The sequence below is a fragment of the Girardinichthys multiradiatus genome, chromosome 15 (genome assembly GCF_021462225.1).
Source record: "Girardinichthys multiradiatus isolate DD_20200921_A chromosome 15, DD_fGirMul_XY1, whole genome shotgun sequence".
NCBI classification, from domain to species: Eukaryota; Metazoa; Chordata; class Actinopteri; order Cyprinodontiformes; family Goodeidae; genus Girardinichthys; species Girardinichthys multiradiatus.
The window spans coordinates 10,085,669-10,108,202 of NC_061808.1; the positions used below are offsets into that span (position 1 = coordinate 10,085,669).

At 36.7% G+C, this 22,534-nt stretch overlaps 2 protein-coding genes across 12 annotated transcripts in view; one reads left to right on the forward strand and one right to left on the reverse strand.

Moving 5' to 3' along the window:
- lama2 (laminin, alpha 2) overlaps nt 1–1,862 on the reverse strand; it is a 249,580-nt gene extending 247,718 nt beyond the window's left edge. For 6 of the 11 annotated variants that reach the window (XM_047388562.1, XM_047388561.1, XM_047388563.1 and 3 more), the window contains exon 1: nt 1,643–1,862. In XM_047388562.1, the coding sequence (XP_047244518.1) occupies nt 1,643–1,718 (76 nt within the window). In that variant the 5' untranslated portion in view covers nt 1,719–1,862. The remainder of the gene's footprint in view (nt 1–1,642) is intronic. The other 5 variants (XM_047388559.1, XM_047388555.1, XM_047388557.1 and 2 more) reach the window with 2 other exon arrangements.
- Nucleotides 1,793–21,566, forward strand: LOC124882276 (vesicular inhibitory amino acid transporter-like). Its single transcript, XM_047388564.1, has 8 exons — nt 1,793–1,953; nt 5,033–5,690; nt 14,293–14,429; nt 14,976–15,102; nt 16,148–16,350; nt 18,834–19,071; nt 19,279–19,441; nt 20,863–21,566. The coding sequence occupies exons 1-8, from the start codon at nt 1,793–1,795 to the stop codon at nt 21,180–21,182; spliced, it is 2,007 nt and encodes a 668-aa protein (XP_047244520.1). The 3' UTR covers nt 21,183–21,566.
- Nucleotides 21,567–22,534: the final 968 nt, after the last annotated feature.

Here is a 22,534-nt window from a genome sequence, read left to right on the forward strand (position 1 = left end):
ATAAATAAATGCCCACCTGCAGATATATCTTTTAAAAATACATGACTATGTAAATGTGGCTATTATTCAACTCTCATTACCAACTAAATGATTCATATTTACAACTGTAATAAAAACCATGGGCAAATGCGTACGCTGACCTTAATATTATTTGTTCACAATTTATTTATATGAGTTTATATATTGCAATATTTATTCCTCTTACTGTGCAACACCCAGTCCTCACCTGCGTTTGAACTCTCACGTTAAGATTCTTAATATTTTTGCTTTGTCATTTGTTGTAACTCTATTTTATTTAATATAATTTTTGCATCTTTTGAGTTGTGATTAAAACACTTTATCTACTATTGCTTCTCTTTGCATATGCTCTGTCTGTAATGATGAAAATTAATTTCTCAAGGCCCGCTGAAAGCTCAAAATGGCTCAGATGGCGAAAGAGTCGAACTTTCTGATTATTTCCCTTGGGCGTTCCTAATTTCACGTATCGACAATAATGTAATAGCTACATCCTTCATCCCAATACACACATTCTCGCTAACAGGTCATCATAAGCAACACCTGTAGTTCATAGATAGCACAGAACTTGTTTTATGAAGTCTGCTTATTTTTACATTTAGACTTACATAAAAGGTGTTTTTTAGATACACCATCATATGTAGCAAGATAAAAAAAAAAAAACTATAACAGTTGCTTCAGAGCAAAAATCATTTTTCGTTATCTATGGCATATAAATGACAGTGTCTCAAAAAAGCACTTCTGCATTTAGAGGAAAAAAAATGCACCCGTCGAATGCGACAGTGACTGGTGCCTTCAAGTACAACCTTTATCAGCAATAAAAATCAGGAACTTCAAAACAACATATAAGCATTAAAACCACATTTTAAATAAATTAGTTAAACAGACAAATCCCATAGTTCCAATATTTTTGGCAGTGTCAGACCAATATCTGATATCAGTATTAAATCACTTTACCCTAACAATAACCCAAAAAGTCAAACAATCCATCATTTAACAAAAAAAAGATAATTGACAAAAAAAATACTTAACAAGTGGCTTTGATCATATGCTATACTGCAGGATAACTTCATTATACTATTAAAAATCTAAACCTGATAGACTGGTACAGTAAAATTGATAGTTTTGCCAACTGCCTTCTAAAGCAGCCATTTTTGCCTATCATTGAAGCAGCTTTACAAGGTCATGACAAAGAAAGGTTCAAGCACTCGATATAATTTATGGCTTTAGAAATAACAACACATCCATCTCTAATCTCTGACCCTCTGTGTTTCTTTGTGCGAACACAGAGCAAACATCCAGGCCAACGTCTCTCTGCATGTCCTTCTCTCTCACATGTGGGTTTGTGTTTATTGATAACGCCAGTTTCATCTGAGCCCATTTAATGAAGCGCTAAGAAATTCAATGAACGGGCGAGACATTGTAGAGCCAGAGCAGGGGGTGAGTTTTTGTTAACTTTCTGCCATATTTTGCCCATTTCCTAACTGTAAAGTAAAGGGAAAGTTGGGGGCATGAACAAGGACCTTTCTAAACGACACCGAGTTCTGGATGTCACTCTGCTTAAACGGCTCCTATAACAGCGGCGCGTATTGGAGCATCGATTATCTATCGGTCTCTGGTGACTCACCCCTCTGCTGGGTATGGCAGCATTGCCATAACAACGCGTCGATAAGCACCAGTAGGAGAAGAAGTGGTCGATCCATCTCGCTCTGTGTGGTTTGATGCCCTGCTGCGCGCTGCGGAGTGCGCGCCGTCCTCTGCGGTTCTTCGGTGTTGAATGACAGAGAAAAGTTTCACACAAGTTGAGCCAAACTTTTCCTGCAGACCTCCTCCTCCTTCTCCTCCTCCTTTTCGCGCTTTTTTTTCTCCTTCTCCAAATATAGTGCAGAGACAGATAGATATAAAGATGGATAGATGTGAACATAAAAACCCCTCGAGGTAAGATGGGCACTAAAACACGGCATCTAAAAGGGTTAGAAAATATACATCAATGCTTTTGCTAAAACAGAGCTTGGAGATAAAAGCTTCAATGCTACAAAGCAAATGAAACATTACATCAGCTCTGTTCTCGTTAATGCAACCAGAGCAAATAACGGGAAAAATATAGAAAAGATGTGGAAAAGATGCATTTGTGTACAGAAATAGATCTGGAACTGGGAGAAGTTTTTATGGAGTCCTATCAGCTACATACATTACTGTTCTATGGCTCCTCCTGCTGCCCTGCACAACTTACCACACTCTGGGGCAAAGAATGGACACCCACTAAAGCACAGCTGGATGCTGCTGAAAAATATAAAGTGAAGGAAACAATATAACAGTCTGTGTATACTTGCATATGGCATAATTAATCACAACAAATGCCGCTCAAAACAGATAAATAACTGGAAAATATTTATGTTGCAAAAAAGAATACAAGTATATAACATCAAGAAATAAATGTCTAATCACCTGGGCAACCGACTGCACTGGAGATGCAACAGTAACGTTGCTTATTAGCAGAGACTGAGCTGATATATGTCTGTATTTCTTGAGTGCGTTTAGGTTCTTTAGCGTCAAAAGCAATGTGTTCTATCTTCTATAAGTGCAGTTGAGAGTGCAATCCCTTCTGCCATCATATCTGTTGGGGAAGCAACGCCATCAGAACCTGTCACTTAAAAAAGCTGAATAAGCTGATAAGGACAATTAACTTTATTGTAGGTTACTATTCACAGAAAAGATAGTTCACAAAATCAAGACCATTATGGAAAATCCTGAGATTTCTCTTTGCAACACAAAAGCGTCTTCTGTGAAAAATGTCATCAGATATGCTACAACGCAGACCACTGTGGGAGATTTTTTCCTACCCAGAGTTAAACCATCTATCACAATTCTTTAAGGAACCTAAGAAGCACACTAATTCCAAGTAGCGAGACTTCAGTGTAGTCTTCCAAATGTATTGTACAATACATTTTTAGGACCAAAACACAGGCAGAATGGCAGGGGCAGAGCTGATGCAAATCAAAAATGTTTAAGGAAAATACCTGATGTTTATTAAATCCAAAATCTATATTCCAAACTCTAACACAACAAGCATAAAATAAACAGAAGAGGAAGCCAACAAGAAACAGTTGTGCAAACCACATGGTAACAGGTGGATACAAGGGGGGAGGGGAGATTACTGAGACTTGAAACAGGTGAAACTAATCACTGCTGAGGCTGACAAACAACTGAGGAAATTTAATGGGAGGCCTGGTTAATAGAAAATAGCACAGAGAAACCTGAAAACCACATAATAACTATGCAGAATATAACTCAACAAAAGGATAGCTCAAAATACAAAACCAAAGTGTAAACAATATGGTAAAAACCTCCAGTAACAGAAACCAGGGAGTAAATGAAACACAGAGCACAAGGAATCAGACTACCAAAATAAAACTGGAAATAATGCATACAAAGGTAAACAGTAACTAAAGGCTTAAAATTAACATCAAGGAAACATCAATAATCTGTTAAGGGAGCTAAAGGTTAGGGTGATGGCAGGACTTGGAGCTCCTCACCAAAGATGAAATGCAAGAGACTATCCAGGGTCATTACAAGCCCATCCGGGAGGAGTGAATGCTGCAAGTCAGGGACTCGACGCAATTTGAATAATAAATTGGATTTTACTGCATTGTTTGATAACTAGGATCAATTACACGAATATACTTGACTTGGATCTGTATGGTCCAACTGAATTGACTTTGTAAAGTTCCTTGAGACAACATGTGTTGTAAATTATTGCTATATAAATAAACTGAATTGGATTGAATTGAACAGATTTATGAAAGACAAATGCAAAGATCATTTCAGAAGAAATTATATTTTTAAATCGCCATGGTCTATATTCCTTCATACTCATACTATGCATACATAAAAGGAACTTGTATAGGCTGGGCACCAGCATTAGAATATCATCACATATAAAAGTGAAGATTGTGGATGATTGGAAGACAAAAGTAAAATCTTATGTTTGAAAGTCAAGTTTAAAAAAAATAAATAATTTAGTTATTAGTTATCTGTTATGTGTTGACCATTTAGGAGCCTTTAGAATGCCTGAAAGATTTTATAATGATGTAACAAAGCTAAAACAGTTTTAAAAGAAATATTTGTAGCAATCTAAAAAAAAAAAAAAATCACCTAATACGAACATAAAGGGTTATTTTTTGTATCTGGCTTTTGAACAGCAAAGTGTAAGAAAAAAAAAAAAAATCAATTAAAGACTTGAGACTTTTACAGCCACTTGTATAAAATAGAGAAAGGATTCAGGTTGATTGTTTTTATGAACACATAAATCTGAATAAATAAATTTGCTGCAAAGAATTTTTTCCATCGACCGCCTCTTTGAGTGTAAACATCCTGCTGTGAAGGCCATTAAAGTTGTTTAGTCCTTTACTGCTGAAAGCACAGGCATATTATAAAGTTACAGCTCAACAACCTGTCAATCACTGTCTGTGAATGCCATATTTGAAAAATTTTATTTTAGTTTGGGTCCAGAAATTTGTGTAGCTGTGTGTGTGTTTGGCTGAACATATTTGTTCAAATGTGAGTGAGGTTATAAGTCAGACCTCACAAGACACAGAGGCAGGGTGTGTTGGAGCCGAGGTTGAAGATGGGGTCTCCTCACTGGGGTCGGAGCTCTGGGCAGCCCTGGAGGGTTGTTTGGTCTCTGTGGGGGCGGGCTGTGTCAAGATTACATTTGGGCTGGAGGACACGGTGAGTCGCATCATGAGGAACAACTATTTTCTTAATTAGGGATAAATTACTTTTCTTGTGTACAATTATATGTTTACTGCATTATAAACATCTGGATATGTACTTTCTGTTGCTTCAAACCACATTTATATGCTAATATTCATTATTTTACTAAGCTAAATAATTGAGAATTCCTAAATTGTCTGAATAATTTCTAGCTTAATCATATTGTAAGAATATGCCTTACTATTATCATCAAGTGAATGATGCTACTGTAGGAACTCACTTGAAAGGTTTTCCTGGACAGGCCTTTTGAAGAAGATGAGGAGATGCTGGTTCTTACACACAACGATGCATTGAATCAAACTTACACTGAGGGTGAGAGATTGCCCATTAAAAGCATAAAAAGCCGAAATAATCTCCAGAGTGATGACACCAAAGGAAACAAATTATTCACAGAGGAAACCAGTCTGGTTTTCACACATTCAGATGACAAAACCTTGAAGGATAAATGCAAAATTCCAAGATCCACCGTCAATGGCATGCTGGAGAATCCAACATTAAAAGAAACCAGAGCGGAAGTTCTGCCCACCTCCGTCACCATAACGTCAGCAGATTACTGTTTGTTCAAAAACACAAGCTGCCATGACAGGGAAAAACAAGTGTCTGAGATGCAAGCCAACAATAGAGAGAAGAGCCTACGTTTAAACCAGAATCAAGAGAAAAAGAACAATTTCTGCATGATACATGGGCCTTCTAGAGGGATACTCTCAGAAAATAGAACTAAGGAAGATGAAGAAGAAATGGTGAGCCCTTATAATCTAATTACCTCACTTCAAGAAGAGCATCCCACCACAAGTCTGGCCTCTCCAGTTCAGAGCCTCAGCACTGATTCCACAACTCTGAATTCCCATCCCACCATCACGGCCTGGGAGGCAAGCTGGAATGTCACAAATGCCATACAGGTATGCTGAAACAGTTTGCATGATCACAATGATTTTTGTTTCCTTAAATAACCTGCAGAGCTTGTTTATTTATGCTAGATCTCTAAAAAAAAAAAAAAAGGACAACCCTTAAAGAGATTTTCTTTCTTTTCATACATCTTTCTTTCCCCTAAAAACATACTCTTTTTCACTCCAAACCTTATAATTATAAATGTCTGAGTAGTACAGGTGTAATTTGTCAGGGCTTTGGTTGTCATCAGGAGCCAGTTCTGGCGATGACTTGTTCAGGATAACCACTTCTATACTAACAAAAGGAGTGATAAGAGTGTCAGCTTTTTTAGACTTAAACAACTTTTTTGCTGTGTTTTGGATCTCTGGATTAACTTGAGAAATGTTCCTTACTCTTGTTAACTGCTTCAACCTCATATATTCACAAGATCAAATTGGTTATGTTTTATTCTTTAAGAGTGAGTGTCAAAAATATGTAGTTTTTGTATGTGCTATTTCTTTTGTAAAGGCAATCAAAAACATTAGAACATATTTAATTATTATGTAAAGAGTTTTCACTGTCTACTTTCAAGATAAATGACTATATAGGCCATAAAATAAGAAAAGGTCAATCTATAACATATGAAAGACACAGTAGGAGGTATAAGAATGGTGTCTAGGAATGCTTTCAAGGAATCCACAGCACATTTTCTCTTATGGCCAATGTTTGCTGAATAGCTGTATGTCTTTCAGCTCTAAAAAGAATTGTCCGACTTTGGAATTGGCTGGCCAGAACTCAAATACAACCAGAAATGTAGGTTTCACCAACTAAACCTTGAATGGTGCATCAGGAATCTAATTATAACTAAATCAGATCACTAGAAGATGGAAAAAGTTCACCTTAAAACACAAGTAAAATATTGAAAATAATTGTGTCATCTTTGCTGAATTATTTAAAACCAGTTGAACCTGCATATCCAATTTGTATGTTTTGGGTCTACCCTCCTTCATGTAATAGTTTTTGTCAGTTTACTGTGCACAGATATAAGACCTCTTGCCAGAATGTTTTAATTTATCTCACTGAAACCATTCTTTAAAAAATGAAATGTGGTTGGTGTGAACACCCTAATTCTTTGTTCAAGTTGACGTTGTTACAGTACTCAATCTTTTTGCATAACTGTTTATCAGCTCACCAAATCCAGACTACACAAAATTTGCCCTCTCCAAATGTGCCAGACATTAAGGGTTTACCTGTACACAGACCTTTTCAGATCATCCCACCGATTTTTCTGTTGAAGCTATTCTTGTTGATTTGGTTGTATGCTTTGGGTCATTGTTGTGACAAAAGATGAAGTTCTTCTCCATCTTCAGTTTTATGGAAGAAGTCTAAGGATTTTGTACCAGTGCTGACTGGTAACTTGAACTGTTCATAATTCTCTCCACATTGACTAACGCCTCAGTTATATCTTCACAAGCCAGATGGCTTGAGAGAATTCAGGCGAGATGAACCTCCCTTTGACTTTAATATCTTCATTTAAGACTCATGGCAGTCACTACAGTTACTGAGTTAAACAGTGGATGCATATCCAGTCTGCCAGTATTGAACAATTGGGCAAAACCTGAACTAACATGCTTTAAGACTTTCGACTTTACCCTGCTGCTCTTTCTTTTTGGTGAGCGTCACTCACGTTATATTTGGAAATTTATAAAAACATTGATGTGCAGTTAGTGTGTAGGTGTACGATTCTGTTGAGAGATGCTGTTTGTGAGAACAGAAAGGGTATAATCCAGGTGTAAGACCCAAATACCTGGTAAAGAAAAACAGCCCTAGGGCCTTATGCTGCCACCACCATGCTTCATTTAGTGATGTGCAATGTTGTTTTTGTAACATACCTTCAAAAGATTTAGCCTCCATTTATCAGTCCATATCACATTTTCTCACATTCTTTCCAGAGACTTCAGATGTATTTTTGGAAATTTAGCTTCACTTGGTGTTTTTTCATCAGAAGGAAATACTTCTGTCTCGCCACCCCACACCATAGCCCATTCATTTTAACCCCCACAAGCCCGGGTACGGGCATCACCCCAAAACTCAGTTTCAGCTATTCACCACATGGCTTTTACACACAAAACCAGCATGCCTTCTGAAAGGAGAAATATCACAGATTCCACGAATATAAATTTAGTCAAAATCCACCCAGGATTTATTCAAGCTGAAGCAATGTAAGACCAGAATTATTACTCATGTTTGAAAAACACCATTACTAACATAATGAGTACTTAAATATTCAACTATTTAATTTCAGAGAAAAAATCAATTAGTATTCTTTTGAGCACAAACTTCACAAAAACTCCTTGGGGCTTAAGAAGTTAATCAGTATTGGTAGGATGTCCAGATTTTGGTAATGTCACTTGCGCGGCATATTTCCTCCCCTTGATGATAATGATCTTCTTGGTATACTATGAAAAATACTGACTATCTTCACTGTATTCCACAACATACAGTATCTAATACCTTGGAAATTAGTTTGTACTATTCCCCTGACTGATACCCTTTGACAATCCCTATGATGCTTTGCAACCTCTGCAGACTGTGGCTTTTGCTGGGAGATGTACGTAAGAAAATGTCAGGAAATATATACAAGAACAGCCTCACTTTATTTGGTATTAATCACAGGCACTTTAATTGAGGGAAGATGTGTACTGTGTTTACATTTGACATAATAATGTTGGTGACCTTAATGACATCTAGGTTATTTTATGTTCCAGTTATCTATTTGTACAGTTGTTCCTCTTTTTTCCATTCATTTTGAGTCATTTATTTAAAACTGGTGATACTTTGAAATTTAAGCTGCAACATATAGGAGTCCTAATGTGAGTCCTAATCAGAAGCGCCTGTGGCTCAGTGGAGAGAGTAGTCATCTTGCAATTGGAATGTTGTAGGTTAGAAAGTTGTATGTTAGATTCCAGCTTCCTCCTGCCACATGTTGTTGTACCCCTTGGCAAGGCACTTAACCTCAAGTTGCCAACTGATCTGCGTATCACTGTATGAATGTGTGCACATTAGTGAGTGCCATTGGGTGAATGTGGCTCTTATGTAAAGCACTCTTGAGTGGTCGACAAGACTGAAAAATCGCTATATAAGTTCAGTTGATTGAATATTTTAGTGTTTCTCTTCTGATTACATTGAAAATGCACTTTTTTCTCAGTTCATCTTCACACATGAGCCTCACTTTTTGTTGGAAATGGTTCTTCAGCCCTTTCTCTAAAAGACAAATGCAAAATGTAAATGCAAATTGCCAGGGTGTTAAGTTGCTCACTACATTAAAAAAGCATCAAGCATTTTGCATACCATTTAATTTGCTCTTACTGTGTTTTTCTTTTACATTGCCAGACAATGCTTTGTAGTCTCACAGGATGTTTGTCAGACACTCTCTCATATTCACTATCAAATTAAGTGTGGATCAAATTATTACAAAAAAAGAAAATAAATCTCCTGGTCACAGTGTGCCTGCATTGCAGTAAAGCGAATGGCTTATAATGCTGCAAATGCTGTGCTGTATTCAACCGCTGCACTCATGTAAATACTCTTTCAATGAATGGCTGTGGTGTAATTGAACAGTGTCACCGGGTCCGTTGAGAATCCATTATGACATTAGAGCATCAATATCCAGCTGTACAAACACACAAAAAACACACAAATGCTGACAGTGCACGCAAGCACACCCTTTAGGAGCTGGGGGGAATTTGCATTCAAAGTCTTTGTGTTTTAAATGTAAAAAATTATTTTTAATCACTCTCAATACAGTTATCATTTACAAGCAGCAAATGATGGTTAGTGGATAAACAACAATAGTATGTGCATAGTTTGTTAATGTGAGCATATTTATCTGAGTGCCAGGATTTTTTCTGTTTTCCTTATAAGCCAAGTTTCTGTGCCAGGCAAGGCAAAAATACTCAGTCGATGTGCTATTCCATATCACCTGTTAAAACTGCCTATTAAAACTAATGGGGCACTCCCAGTTCTTGCAGCAATATAATGGCGTAAAAATAAAGTAAAATAGATCCCGGCTTCAGGTTATTCATTTGTTTTATGCCTTATAGCTGAAACAGTATAATTTTTTTTCCGAGGCTGTTGTGTTTTTTGCTAAAGGTTAGTTTAAATTTTCCTGTATTCGGTCATGATGAAGACAAACATTGTCAGATCCTGTTATTTGATAACCACATCTCCTTATACAGGTAAAAAGGACATAATTTGATCTTATATTGAAGCTGAAAAGAAAATAAGTATTTTTCTTTGATTTCTTCATTGATACCACTATAAATCAATTTCTGCCAGCTTAATAAAGCTTTTATTAAAAAGCAAATTTGCTGCCAAAATGCTTAAAAAAGCGACTGGGTCTCTCAGTGCTCGCGTAGTGGGAATATTTTGAAACTCAGTTTGATTTCAAACACGATTGTTAATAAGGCAGCACTAGCGTATGTCTATGATAAGATTTTTCTTTTATTTATTTATGTCACAGAGAGTAAGGCTGGTATTATACAATTTTACAGGATACAGCAAAGCAAAAAGCACTACATTGTGTAATCGATTAAAACAGATTTATGATTTTGTAAGTCTTTGCAGAACCACCTTGTGCTGCAGTTACAGCTACCTGTGTATATGCATACACTGTATGTCTTTACCAGCTTTGCACAAAAAGGGACTGACCCATTCTTATCTGTAAAACAGCAGTCAGATATGATGGAGGGTGTCTGTGAAAATCAACTTTCAAGTCTTCTGTGGATTCACAGCTGGACTTAGGTCATGACATTTACTCTTGCATTCAAACACATGAATGTGCTTTGACCTAAACTGTGCCATTGTAGCTCGGGTTGTATGTTTAGAGTTGCTGTCTTGCTGAAGGGTGAACCACTGGCTCAGTCTAAAGTCGTTTGCTGTCCCTGATAGTTTTGTTGATGATTTTTCTGAATTTAGCTTAATCCATCTTCCCATCAACAATGAATAACTTTGTCTCTGCTAAAGAAATGCAGCACGATGCTGGAATAGTGTGTTAAAGGTGATGTGCAGGTTTCCACTACACAGGGTTTTACAAAAAACCAAAGAGTCAGTTTTAGTCCCATTTGACTAGATCACCTTCTTCTACATCTTTGCTGTGTCCTAAATGGCAGATAACAAAGTTCAAAATGAATGTCTTTTCACTTCTTCCAACAATAGCTTTTTATTGCATGTTCTGTTGATAGCTCCACCTGAGCTGTGGATTCTTTCCGCTCCTCCAGAGTAATCATGGACCTTTGGCTGCTTCTCTGATTAATGCTGAGCTAGATTTGCAGTTGTGCCAAACTGTTTTCATTTTTAGACCCTGTTTTAAGCTCCTCCACAACTTTATCTCTGGTCTGTTTGCTGTGTTACCTGGTCTTTGTGATGCTGTTTTATCACAGATCAGCTGTATTTATACTGATATTATATTATACAAAAGTAGAATTAGATTACTAATTCATCTGAAGGCAATTGCACTGGATTTTATGTAGGATTTTTAGAGCATAAGGGGCTGAATACAAATGCACACAACATGTCTTCAATTTTCAGTTGTAAACAAAAAATTACAAATACATTAGTCTCCACTTCACAAGGATGTGCTATTTGTGTTTGTCTTTTAAATATGATCTGAAAAAAATACATAGATGTTTGTGACTTGATCGTCATAAAATGTGAAAAGTTCTAGAAGTGTCAATGCTTTACCAAGGTTCTAAAAATAACCTTTCATCTTTTTTTTTCTGTACAAATGAGTCAAATGATAGATTAAAAGTAATTTTCAGCACGAAACATAATGAGCGTAGGAATTCAGCCAAGATGTTATTGCTTAGACTTTTCAGCAATCATTTAATTACTTACATGGTAGCTGAATAGCAATAAAGATTGTTATACCAACTCATTTTTTATTATATTAAATGATCAATGTGACTAGGAAAGTAAGCCTTTCTCTCTTGACAGAAGTTCCTCCTCTCTTGTATTGACTCTGGAATAATTACACACTTTGATAAAACTTGGATATGGGAATTTAACTGATTTAAAAAAAAAATGGCACTTTTGTTATTTAAATGTCAAACCTGTCTGGTTCTGCTCATATCAGCTTCACCTAATCCCCTCATGGCAGTGAAAAGACAATTTCCTGTCACTTTTTTAAGGAAAAGACATGAGCTTGCATTAAATATTGGCCATGACCTGAAGGGGAGAGCATTGGAAATTATACAATGGAAAAGTCCAGGTGTGGCAAAAGTGCAGACAAAATACCATTGCAACTTTTTGATGTCTGATACATAAAACGGAGTATGTGCGCTTTGTTGTAGCCTTTAAATAAACATGATGTCTTGGTTATGAGATCGGAGAGGGAAAAGATCATTAAAAAAAGGTCTGTCTTCTTTCAACCCAATCAAGGATTCATTCCTTTTCTATATTGTGCTCCTTTGTGATTGGGAGCTGCTTCAGGATTTGCTCAGAGTAACAAATTAGCTGGCAAAAACAGAGAGAAAAAGAAGTGCCATGGAAGAGCAAGGGGAGATGAAATCAAATACTTGAGTGTTGAGTTTTCTCTCAAACTGCTTTCATCCCCAGCCGCTCCATTTGAACATCAAAGCTCCATCAGCATATGCCTAACAGACAGCAGTTACCAAATGGAAACTTGAAAAGGAAGAATGTTCACTTGTCTGTTTATGTATCCACAGTGTATGTTTGTGTCTGCGGTGTGTGATGTGCTTCCATGGATCTCTCGGTGAGTTTGTGTAGCTGCGTGTTCCAACATTCGAAACACAACTCCATCAAAGTAATAGCTTGTTGCCTCTTCTGATCTCCCATCACCCAACCTTGTGCTGTCTTACAGTGAGGCTTCACCTCCTTCCACCCTCTTTCTTGCTCTTGTCCCTCTGCTCCTTTTGTCCCCCACTGCTCCCCGCCCAGCCTCCCACTTTTACCTCCCTTCCCTCTCCTCAATCTTCCCTCTCTGGCAGACTCTTACATTTCTGTCTTGGTGACAGGCCAAAGCTCGACTGGCCTCTTCTTTCTGCTCCTGCTGGTCCCCTGCATCCTCAGACTCTCCAGGCGTCTCGCCAAAATTCTCCTCTCGCCTTCTCATCATCCAACCATGAACAGTTCTTTCATCTCTTTTCTCTTCCTTTTCTGCTCAGCTGTCCTTATCCCATGCTTTTTAGAATTTCATGGGTGCAATGTAAAAATAGAGAATTATAAAATGTTTTTCTACCAAGTGAACATTTCCAGATTTTGTCACATTTAACTATAAACTTCAGTGTGTTCTATTGGGACTTGTATGATAGATCAACACACAATAGTGCATTATTGTGAAGTGGTAGGAAAATGATACATGGTTTGAAAAAGCAGGGCAAGTAGACTCTTAATCAGAGATGCCGTAAATCGAAAAAAGATCCATAACTCAGGTAGCATAATCTGTTGTGAACTCCTGAATCTAGATTTAATCAAATGGTTAGGAAATCATTTTATAAAGAATTATAAAACCAATAGCTATAAAAAAATAATAATAAAAAGGGCCAAAAAAGAATAAAACTAATAAAACAATGCAGTGTTATCACAATTCAGTGTGAATATGTATGTTTAGAACCACAGTTTGTTTTAAGAAATTTGGAATATGGCCAGAAGAGCTTTAGAAGCTAACAAAAGCTGCTAGGTGTTAAGACAACCAGTTCACAATGCAAAGCAGATGTGCAAATAAAACACTATTCATATAAAATAATGTAAAACAAATCTTTTGCTGAATTAGATATTAATAACATTTTGAACAGCTGATTTTGTATGTTGTGTTAACTAGTCATCACAGTGAGGAATTCAGTTTAGTGATGGCCTGCCAAGATGGCGGCATGCTCTGGCCAATTCCTGGGAACTGCCATAAAAATCGGTTAATACTGTGCATTCTGGGATTCAGAGGTTTTACCAGTCTCTTCTGTTCTCCATGTGCAGATCGGTCTTTGTTTTCCATCTATTGCTGGGTCCAACATACAGATCATTTTGACGTTTAATGACAGAGTAGTGCATAACTTTGTACAGTGAAAGACAAAATAAAAAAGACAGAGTTGGAAAGAAGGTGGTAGCTTGCAAAATCATATAACCTCAGCAATTTATAACTGTATGTTAATTGTACCAATCAGTAGGACTGTTATTTTAAATACATTACGATTATTTGAGTATGATTATAAATTCTTGTCCACAATTATCATCAATTCTTAGGAGGCAGCAATTTATTTGGTCTGGATTTTGAAATTAACTTAATATTAAGTAAAAAAAGCTGATTGATGTGCTTTAAACATCTGTCAAAATTTGTTAAATACTACTGAACATTACAATCAACAAATTGTTGAATAAAGATGCGGGGGAGAGAAAGTAATGAAAACTATAACAAAGAACATTTTCTCAAATTAAATATAAAGGCAAAGAATGCAGTAAAAAGGGAAGTTTTTACTATGAATCATGTTAAATATTCCTTGTTGCAACCAATAAATCACAAAGATTCTAAATGAATAGTTTTTGAATCACTGTAATATCACTTGATCTAATATCACTTTTTCAGTCAAATTAATTTCTTATTTCTTTTTTACTCTCTCTCAGGGTATATTTGTATTGGGATTGCCCTTTGCTCTGGTTCAATCTGGTTATATGGGCTTGGTGATTCTGGTTCTATCAGCCTGGGTCTGCAACCACACAGGAAGGATCTTGGTGGACTGTTTGTATGAAGAGGAACACAGGTAGAGTTTCTATTAGGGTACACTTATTTGTTGTCATTTAGCTTTTTGCCATAGAGTTACTGTTTGATTCCCAGCTTTGACTGTTGATCTGTCTCTTCAATTCAGTTTATTTATATATCGCCAATTCACAACACATGTCATCTCAGGGCACTTCACAAAAGTCAGGTACATAAATTCCAATTAATCCTAATCATTGAACAGTGCAGTCAGATTCAGTTATTTATTCAAATTGGATAAAACGTTTTTCTGTCTATGGAAACCCAGCAGATTGCATCCAGTCAGTGACTTGCAGCATTCACTCCTCCTGGATGAGCATGTAGAGACAGTGGACAGTCACTGGCGTTGACATTTCCAGGACATTTTAAACTATAATGTCCTGAAAACAAAAGCATACTAGAATAAGTTTTAGATCTGAATTAGAGCCATTCTAGTTTCAGAAATTAGCAATAGAAATACAGTCCTAGCATAACGAGAACAGGTTCAGTTTGGAATCACAATGGTTTATTACATAGTATGTCATAGTAATGATGTGTTTCTGTATTTTAGCAAAGAATCTGACACTGTGTCAAAGGTCAGAGTTCGACACAGCTACCAGGATATCATGGATGCCTGCTGTAAAGGACTGTGGCCATACTGGTCAGTAGTCGGAGGGTGGCTGATCAATGTAGCTCAGGTAACATTGCTTTGTTCTATGAACAAAAACATAATTTCTTTACTCTTCATTCTCTGTACAATGCCAATAGCACATAAATGTGTTTGAAACAGGTACAATTTTGTAATTCTTTGGTTTTTTACACTAGCACCTTCAAGTAACATCAGTTCGGAGAGCTCTGCTCTATCCTGGTTCAGATCCTTACCTACCTCCTCCCTGTCACATGTCTGACGGTGTTCTGCATGGTTCTGTGTTTGGTTCTTTGCTTTTTATCCAACATTTATCCAAAGTTCTACCAATGGACCACATCATTTGTCACAACAGACTTAACTTCTATTGCTATGCTGATAACATCCAAATCCATTTTTCAACCAAATCCAAACCCCCCAGGACTCATTCCATTTTTACCAACCGAAACAATTTTCTCCAGCTTACCTATATGTGAACAACTGAACAAACATTTCTCACTGAATCTGCTCACAACTATTATTGACCAGTCCACACAAAACCTGCCAGACAGGTGTGCCACCTTGGATTCATCTTCACATTCAAGAACCACATCAGCAACATCTTTACAACTCTTTTCTTGTATCTCAAAAACATTGTTCGCTTTCACACTTCATTCTGTTTCTCCACCTCTGAAACCTCCACACATTTATTGCTTCCTAATTCGATTACTGTGACAGCATCATCTATGGTTCACTCTCCAAATTTCTTAAAAAACTCCAGTACGTCAAGACCTCCGCAGCACCACATCTTCTCATTCTCTCCAGCAACAGAGTTTATATAATCCCTGTTCTTTAGAAACTTCACTGACTTTCCTTCTTTCAGTTCTACAGCCAACATTCAAAATCATCTATAACTATATTTCATTATGTGTTGGTTTGTAAAGTGTCTTTGTGTATGGTGTAAAGCTCTTTATAAATAAAAATTATTAACATTGTTGTTTTCAAAAGCTTGCATTAGTCTTAAGCCTTGCAATACGTGACTAAAAGGTGTGAATGATAAGTATTTTGCTTTCCAACAACATGCAGTAACTATACACAGAAAAAATCTCTGTTTTTAGGTAATTGAATTGCTGATGACCTGCACCCTGTATCTGCTTGTCTCCACCACTCTGCTGTGTGACAGTCTGTCCGCAGTGGCTCTTCCCAGATCAGCGTGTTCGCTGGTGTCACTGATGTTCCTTCTGCCCTGCCTGCTGCTAACTGATCTCAGACCAGTCTCCACGCTCAGCCTGCTCTGCTCTCTGGCTCACATACTGATAAGGTGATGGAAATAAAGTAGAGACATCTTTTATTTTTCCCACAGAACTGTGGAAACTGAGAAGTCATCCACACTAATGCATCATTTTTAAGACTGTGAGGTGGACAGTCTAATATGTTCTTATTCTCACTCCTGCAATCTTGTTGCAGCTGCTGCTGGGTTAGCAGTTTTCTCACCTGGTACTGACTACTCTTGCTGTTTGTTTGATTTATTTCTAATGCCTTATTCTGTCTGTTCTGAGCCAAGTAGTGTAGGGATGGGGGTAGATATTTCACTGTTTCAGGGGTTCTGAGAGCTGTCTGGTCACTTTCTTGCTGTTTAATCCTGTGGAAAGGCACATTACCTCTCAGTTCAGACTATGGTAACTCAATATGTTTTTTTCATGATCTGTATAAACCCCTCTGCTGCATTATTTAATTAATTAACTAGCAGGAACAAGGAAAAGAAAACAGGAAAAGCACACAGCTATGTGTTGATATGCAAAAGTGGTACCCAGAAGGATACTCTATCCATTTTTCAGAACAATTTTGATCATACAGATGAAAAAAATGCAAATAAACTGGAAGGTTATTGCAAAATCTTCATAACCTTGAACCCAAAGTAATACTTGAGGCATTTTGTTGCAAGAAAGAAAAACATTGCATTCAATCACATCAACCATATCCTCTATGGCCATAAATGCAGGTATGCAGACAGGAAATTAAGATGTAAGATGCAAAAGAATGACTGGTGTGGGTACCTGGAAACCAAGTTGACTACAGGTGTCAAGGTGGGGTTTTGGATCGGACCAAAGTGCAGACAAGAGCTAGGCAGCAGCATGTTGTAAGAGTCTTCAAGTTTAATTCCAAAGGTTTACAAAAAAACTAAGCAAAAGCACTGCAGGTACAAACCATAAGTCGAAGTTCAAAAACTTACAAAGTAGACTCTGCAGGAAACAGGGTAACCCTTGGACCATAGTCGAGGGTAGCGAACGGGGTTGTGACGAACAGGAACCAGCAACAAACAATGACATAAAACCAACTAATATACTGAGGGATAACAAAGGGCAGGTAATTGAAGAAACAGAGAACAAGTGTGACAAGGAGACAGGGAGGCAGAAGGAACAGGTGAAACAGATACGAAGAATGAGCATGGGCAAAGTAACTAATAAATAAACAGAAACACAGACCAAGCAAACCTATAGACAAAGATAAATAATCAAATGGGGAATACAAAAACTAGAATAATCATGAACTAAAGTAAACAGAGAAACTAGAGGGAACATAGGAACAACAATAACAACCTAAGAACAAACAAAGAACCCATAAAGAAAACCTGAATACAAAAGTAAACAAACCTAACCACACTGACTGAATTAACTGGAAAGGAAACAGAAAATAAACTAGTAAACAAGAAGGGTGCAAAGGAACAAATACTAAAACATAAATAAACACAAAGATACTAAAAGAGAAATTAAGCTAGAGAATCCAAGGAAGACAAAGAACTATAATAATTACAATAATATTAATAATGATATAATAATAATAATAATAAACCATACAAAGTAAGAAAACAACCATAAAGGAACTTAAGAAGACTAGGAGGCGGTAGAGAGAGAAAAAGAACTACTAAACATGATACAAAAACCAAAATAGAAACATCTAAATAAAAGGTAAACAAACACAAAGCCACAAGCAAAGTCCAAAAATGTCACACCCTGACAATGGGAATCTCATGGCTAGGCATGTCAAACTAAAACAGCTCCAAATAAATAGACAACCCAAACTGGAATTTCTACTGTTCAAAAGCCAAGAAACATCCTCAACTATACGCCTACACCACATATGTGTGAAACACAGGAGTGTTAGTATCACAGTTTGAAGCATTTGATACATTTTTGATAAACCTGAATAAGGACATCATGATATCATCACTGAGTAAATTAGCCCAAAGGTTTCTGAATAACATTGTTTTTAAATAAATGTAGATTATGCACCGAGACAGAAACTTTAAGTCTTTAAGTCGTTCTATCAAAATTAAATTTGTAATATTAGGCAAATTTGATTACAACAATGACCTAAAACATCTCGGAGATTAAACCATTAAGTGTTTAATATTGAACTAACCATTATCTATGAATTCCACAATTATCGTTTATCTGAAATGTTGATGTGAAATCAGTACTTCGCTAATTGTACACAATGGTTTTGTGGTAAGTTTCAAAAGACGGTCAGGTTATTTTATGCATAAAGAACACCAATATAACAGACAGAAATCAAAAAAGGCTTACTGAGTTATTATAAGCTAAGGAAATGAAAATGATTTGGAAGTGAGGAGTGGAAAATAGGATGACTGATGATAAGAAACTTTCTGGCACCACTGTAAGTTGTGGGTTTTGTTCTGTGCACCACAAAATGAACTATTCAAGTGTCCCAAACATAAAATAAATCATTTTTACATTGATCTAAGAAAACTGTACCTTTTGCTTTATCTTTTATCTCTGTCAGCCTGTTGGTCATACTGTACTGTCTGAGCTGTGCCAGCAACTGGTCCTGGGCCTCCCTCTCTCTGTCTGTGGACCCAGAAGACTTCATTGTCTCAGTAGGTGTCATCATCTTCTCCTACACCTCGCAGATCTTCCTCCCTCCACTAGAAGGCAGCATGGAAGATAAAGAGCAGTTTGACACCATGCTGGGGTGGACCCATGGAGTTGCCTGCATCATGAAAACCACTTTTTCATTACTGGTAGGTGTGACTGGATGGTTCAGGCTTAATGACTTCTGGTGTATCCATTCACAATTTGTGGTGGCTTCTGAAAAGAGACAGGGTATAGACAGTTTTCAAATGCATGGTAACATTTGGCTCTTTCTGACAGCAGGTGTGATCCTGATGGGACAGAAAAAAGGACACACTGGTTTAGATTAATTTTAAAAAAATGTTTCTTCCTTGCAGGCGGTGTTGACTTGGGGGCCAAAGACCAGTGAAGTCATCACTGACAACCTACCTCCTAGCCTTCGGCCTATTGTCAATCTGTGTCTCCTTGCCAAAGCTCTTCTGTCCTACCCTCTGCCATTCTACTCTGCTGCTGAAATTCTTCAGACATGTTTGCTTAGAGGTGAAACAGCCATGAAATGATCTTTTATCCAAATTACTTATCTCAACAGTATTTGTTGTCATACAGAAAATTAATACATTTTTCCATTTAAAATAATTTTTAAGGTTTGTTTTAAGGTTCAACATCTGACTGATGATAACAGTTACATCTTGGTTTTTAGGTCAAACTGAATGACATGCAGTTCACATAATGTATTTTCTTCAAATTTTATATTACACTTTGTCTGTGTTGATTGTGGTTTGGATCCCTGTTTGTGTCATTTGAATCTTATCAAATATTAGAGATTATGATCTCTGATAAAACAAAAATAACTCTGAGCATCCAATAAAATTTATTGAAGTTACCTCACCATATTTTATTACATTAAAGATGAATAGTCAGTCAGTCATTCGCTACTGCTTCTTCCATCGTGGGTTGCTGGGAAGCTGGTGCCTATGTCCAGCAGTTTATGGGCGTGAGGCGGGGTACACCATGGATGGACAGGTCGACAGTCCATCGCAGGGCTAGAGAGGAATATATTGTAGAAAATTGATCCAAGTCATTGGTTGTCAAAGCAGATAAATAGCGTCCAAAAAAGTCTGTTACAAATGACCAAATCTGCAAAAATACAGCATGGGAAAGGGGTGAGATGACCATCACCTGCTGCCAACATTGAGAACAAAACATTGACTGTTTACTGTCATCAAAAACCAGCCAGTCATGTAATTGATCTTTTTTTGTTGTTATTTTCCATGTCTTTTTAAAAACAGATTTGACTTCTGGTTTAATCCTTGGCTCCCTTTTCCGCTCAATGATTACTACCTATGTTATAAGGTAACTTCTTCCTTTGGAGCCCCACCACTGTTAAAAGTGTAATTTCCAAGATAAACTAACTATAAAAGGCAAACAACAAAGAACTATGAATAATGCATACATTGCATTGAAGAAAATACTTGACCTTTCATACGTTTTCATGCTGTGAGCAACTGGAGTTTTGCAGATCAGTCCTATATTACCACTTTTGTATGCTGACATAGACATACTAAAGTTAAATTGGTCTTTCTTAGCAATTATAAATTAATTGTAAAAAGTTAAATATAGAATAAAAAGATAATCAAGTAACAATATTACAATATTAAAGCATAAAACATCTGAACAAAATGTTGATCCATCACTTCATCTGTTTACCTAACACCCGATTCTTACTGGAAGTGTTTTATCTTTTTTTTTAACCAATAATTCCATATTTTAGGAGTTACTTAATGTTAACATAAGAAAAATATATGTTCTGATAGCAGTTCCTTAAATCTGATGAAACTAAACAACTTGGAAAACCAGGAGTCATTGCAAAGCAAAAGTTGCTTGCGTTGTCAACACAGCTTGCCACCAGCAGCAGCAGCAGTGCATCTCTTTCCAACCTTTCTCCTTCAATCTCTCTCCAGATGCTCCCCTCTCATCTTCTTCCAAACAGAGCAGTCAAAGAGTCACTGATCCAGCCCTGATGGTCCGGGGCGCCTTGGTGGTGTCATCGTACTTACTGTCCATGCTAGTGCCCAGGTTTTCCCTGCTAATGGGCCTGACAGGGAGTGTGACCGGAGCAGCGATGACACTCATACTTCCATGTCTGTTTCATCTCAAACTGCAGTGGGAGCGACTTACTGTGCAGGACCGCCTGATAGATGTGGCTATACTGAGTCTGGGGCTTTTATGTAGTGTTGCTGGTGTGATTTGTTCTCTGAAAGGTCTGTTGAGAGATCTTTAAGAAGGTTAATTAAATTAAGTTACATAAGGAAACTGGTACTTGTGTTTCTTTTGTGTGTGTTATCTCTTATCAATGCGTGTTTATGCCTTTCTTTTACCATGTGTTTATTTCACAATGGAATGTGAAATAGACACATTTCTTTCTCTAGAGGCCAAAGTTATTCAGATCCTTTGCAGTCATCTAGTGCATTCAGGAAGGGGGGTTTAAAAGGACTCTGGACTAAAACAGAAGATTTCTAATGAAAAATGGTAAATGATACTGCTGTAATGTAGATAGAAAAGGAGAATAATTTTTTACCTTGTTTAACCTCCTAAGGAGAGTGTATGATTTAAATAAGTGAAAATAGGGTGTTTATGTTGAAAGTAATATTTTACTAATAACTGAGTAGCTCATTATCACAATAGCTTAGGAATGTGCTCAATGATGAACATCGGTATTGTTTATGGAAAAATACATGACTGGAAAGTGAATGGATATGAAACTATCTTTTATTTCACTGTATAAATAGCTTTAAATGCATAATACAACAATGTAATTATAACAGACCTGCTAAGTGTAAACTGTTTCTTTAAATATTAAAAATACTATAAAATCTCAATAAATTATATTGAGTCTTTTTTCTCAAATGGCAACATCCACACAAAAGAATAAAAAGATTGTTCCACTGCTTGAAGAAAACAATTTTATCTAAAGGTTACTTCAGCTGGTGAGGACGCGATTTTAACCATTAATCTGGAAGGTCAAGACTTTCTTTTATATTTTACAAACTCTGTTATGAGCAAGAAGCTTGTCATTTTTTTTCTAGGTATGCTGTACATATCTGGCGTACTTAGAAATAAATTTTAGACGGTGGTTATATCGCTTTAAGTTATTTTTCAATGTGTAAACTTTCACATGTAAAATATGAATCTTCAATAAGAAAAATATATGTTTTACAACTATGTTCCTTGCACATTCTTTTAGCCTTGTACAATTGTGATACTTAATCAATTCAACCAATAAAACTTAAAAGTTTCATTTCTCATACTATTTTACTTGTGTGTTAAAAAAGTTACACTTGATTTTGACAACAAAGGAATTGTCACAGACCTTGCAATGCATTGAAATACATGTTACTTTGCTTTGAGATAAGAGTTTTTATAAATATGATGTAATTACCAAACTCAAGATAATTATCTCCTGCAGCAGCTCCAACAAACCTCCCCAAGCTCTTTTCAGGTCCAAATCCAAGTGCTGCATTACAGTTTTAACAGAGGTTCCTGGTCATTCCAGACAAATTTTATTAACCAAAGAGGCTGCATACTGGCAGGTACTGCCAAAAGCTCAACTTTTAGTATGCATTCGATTTTATT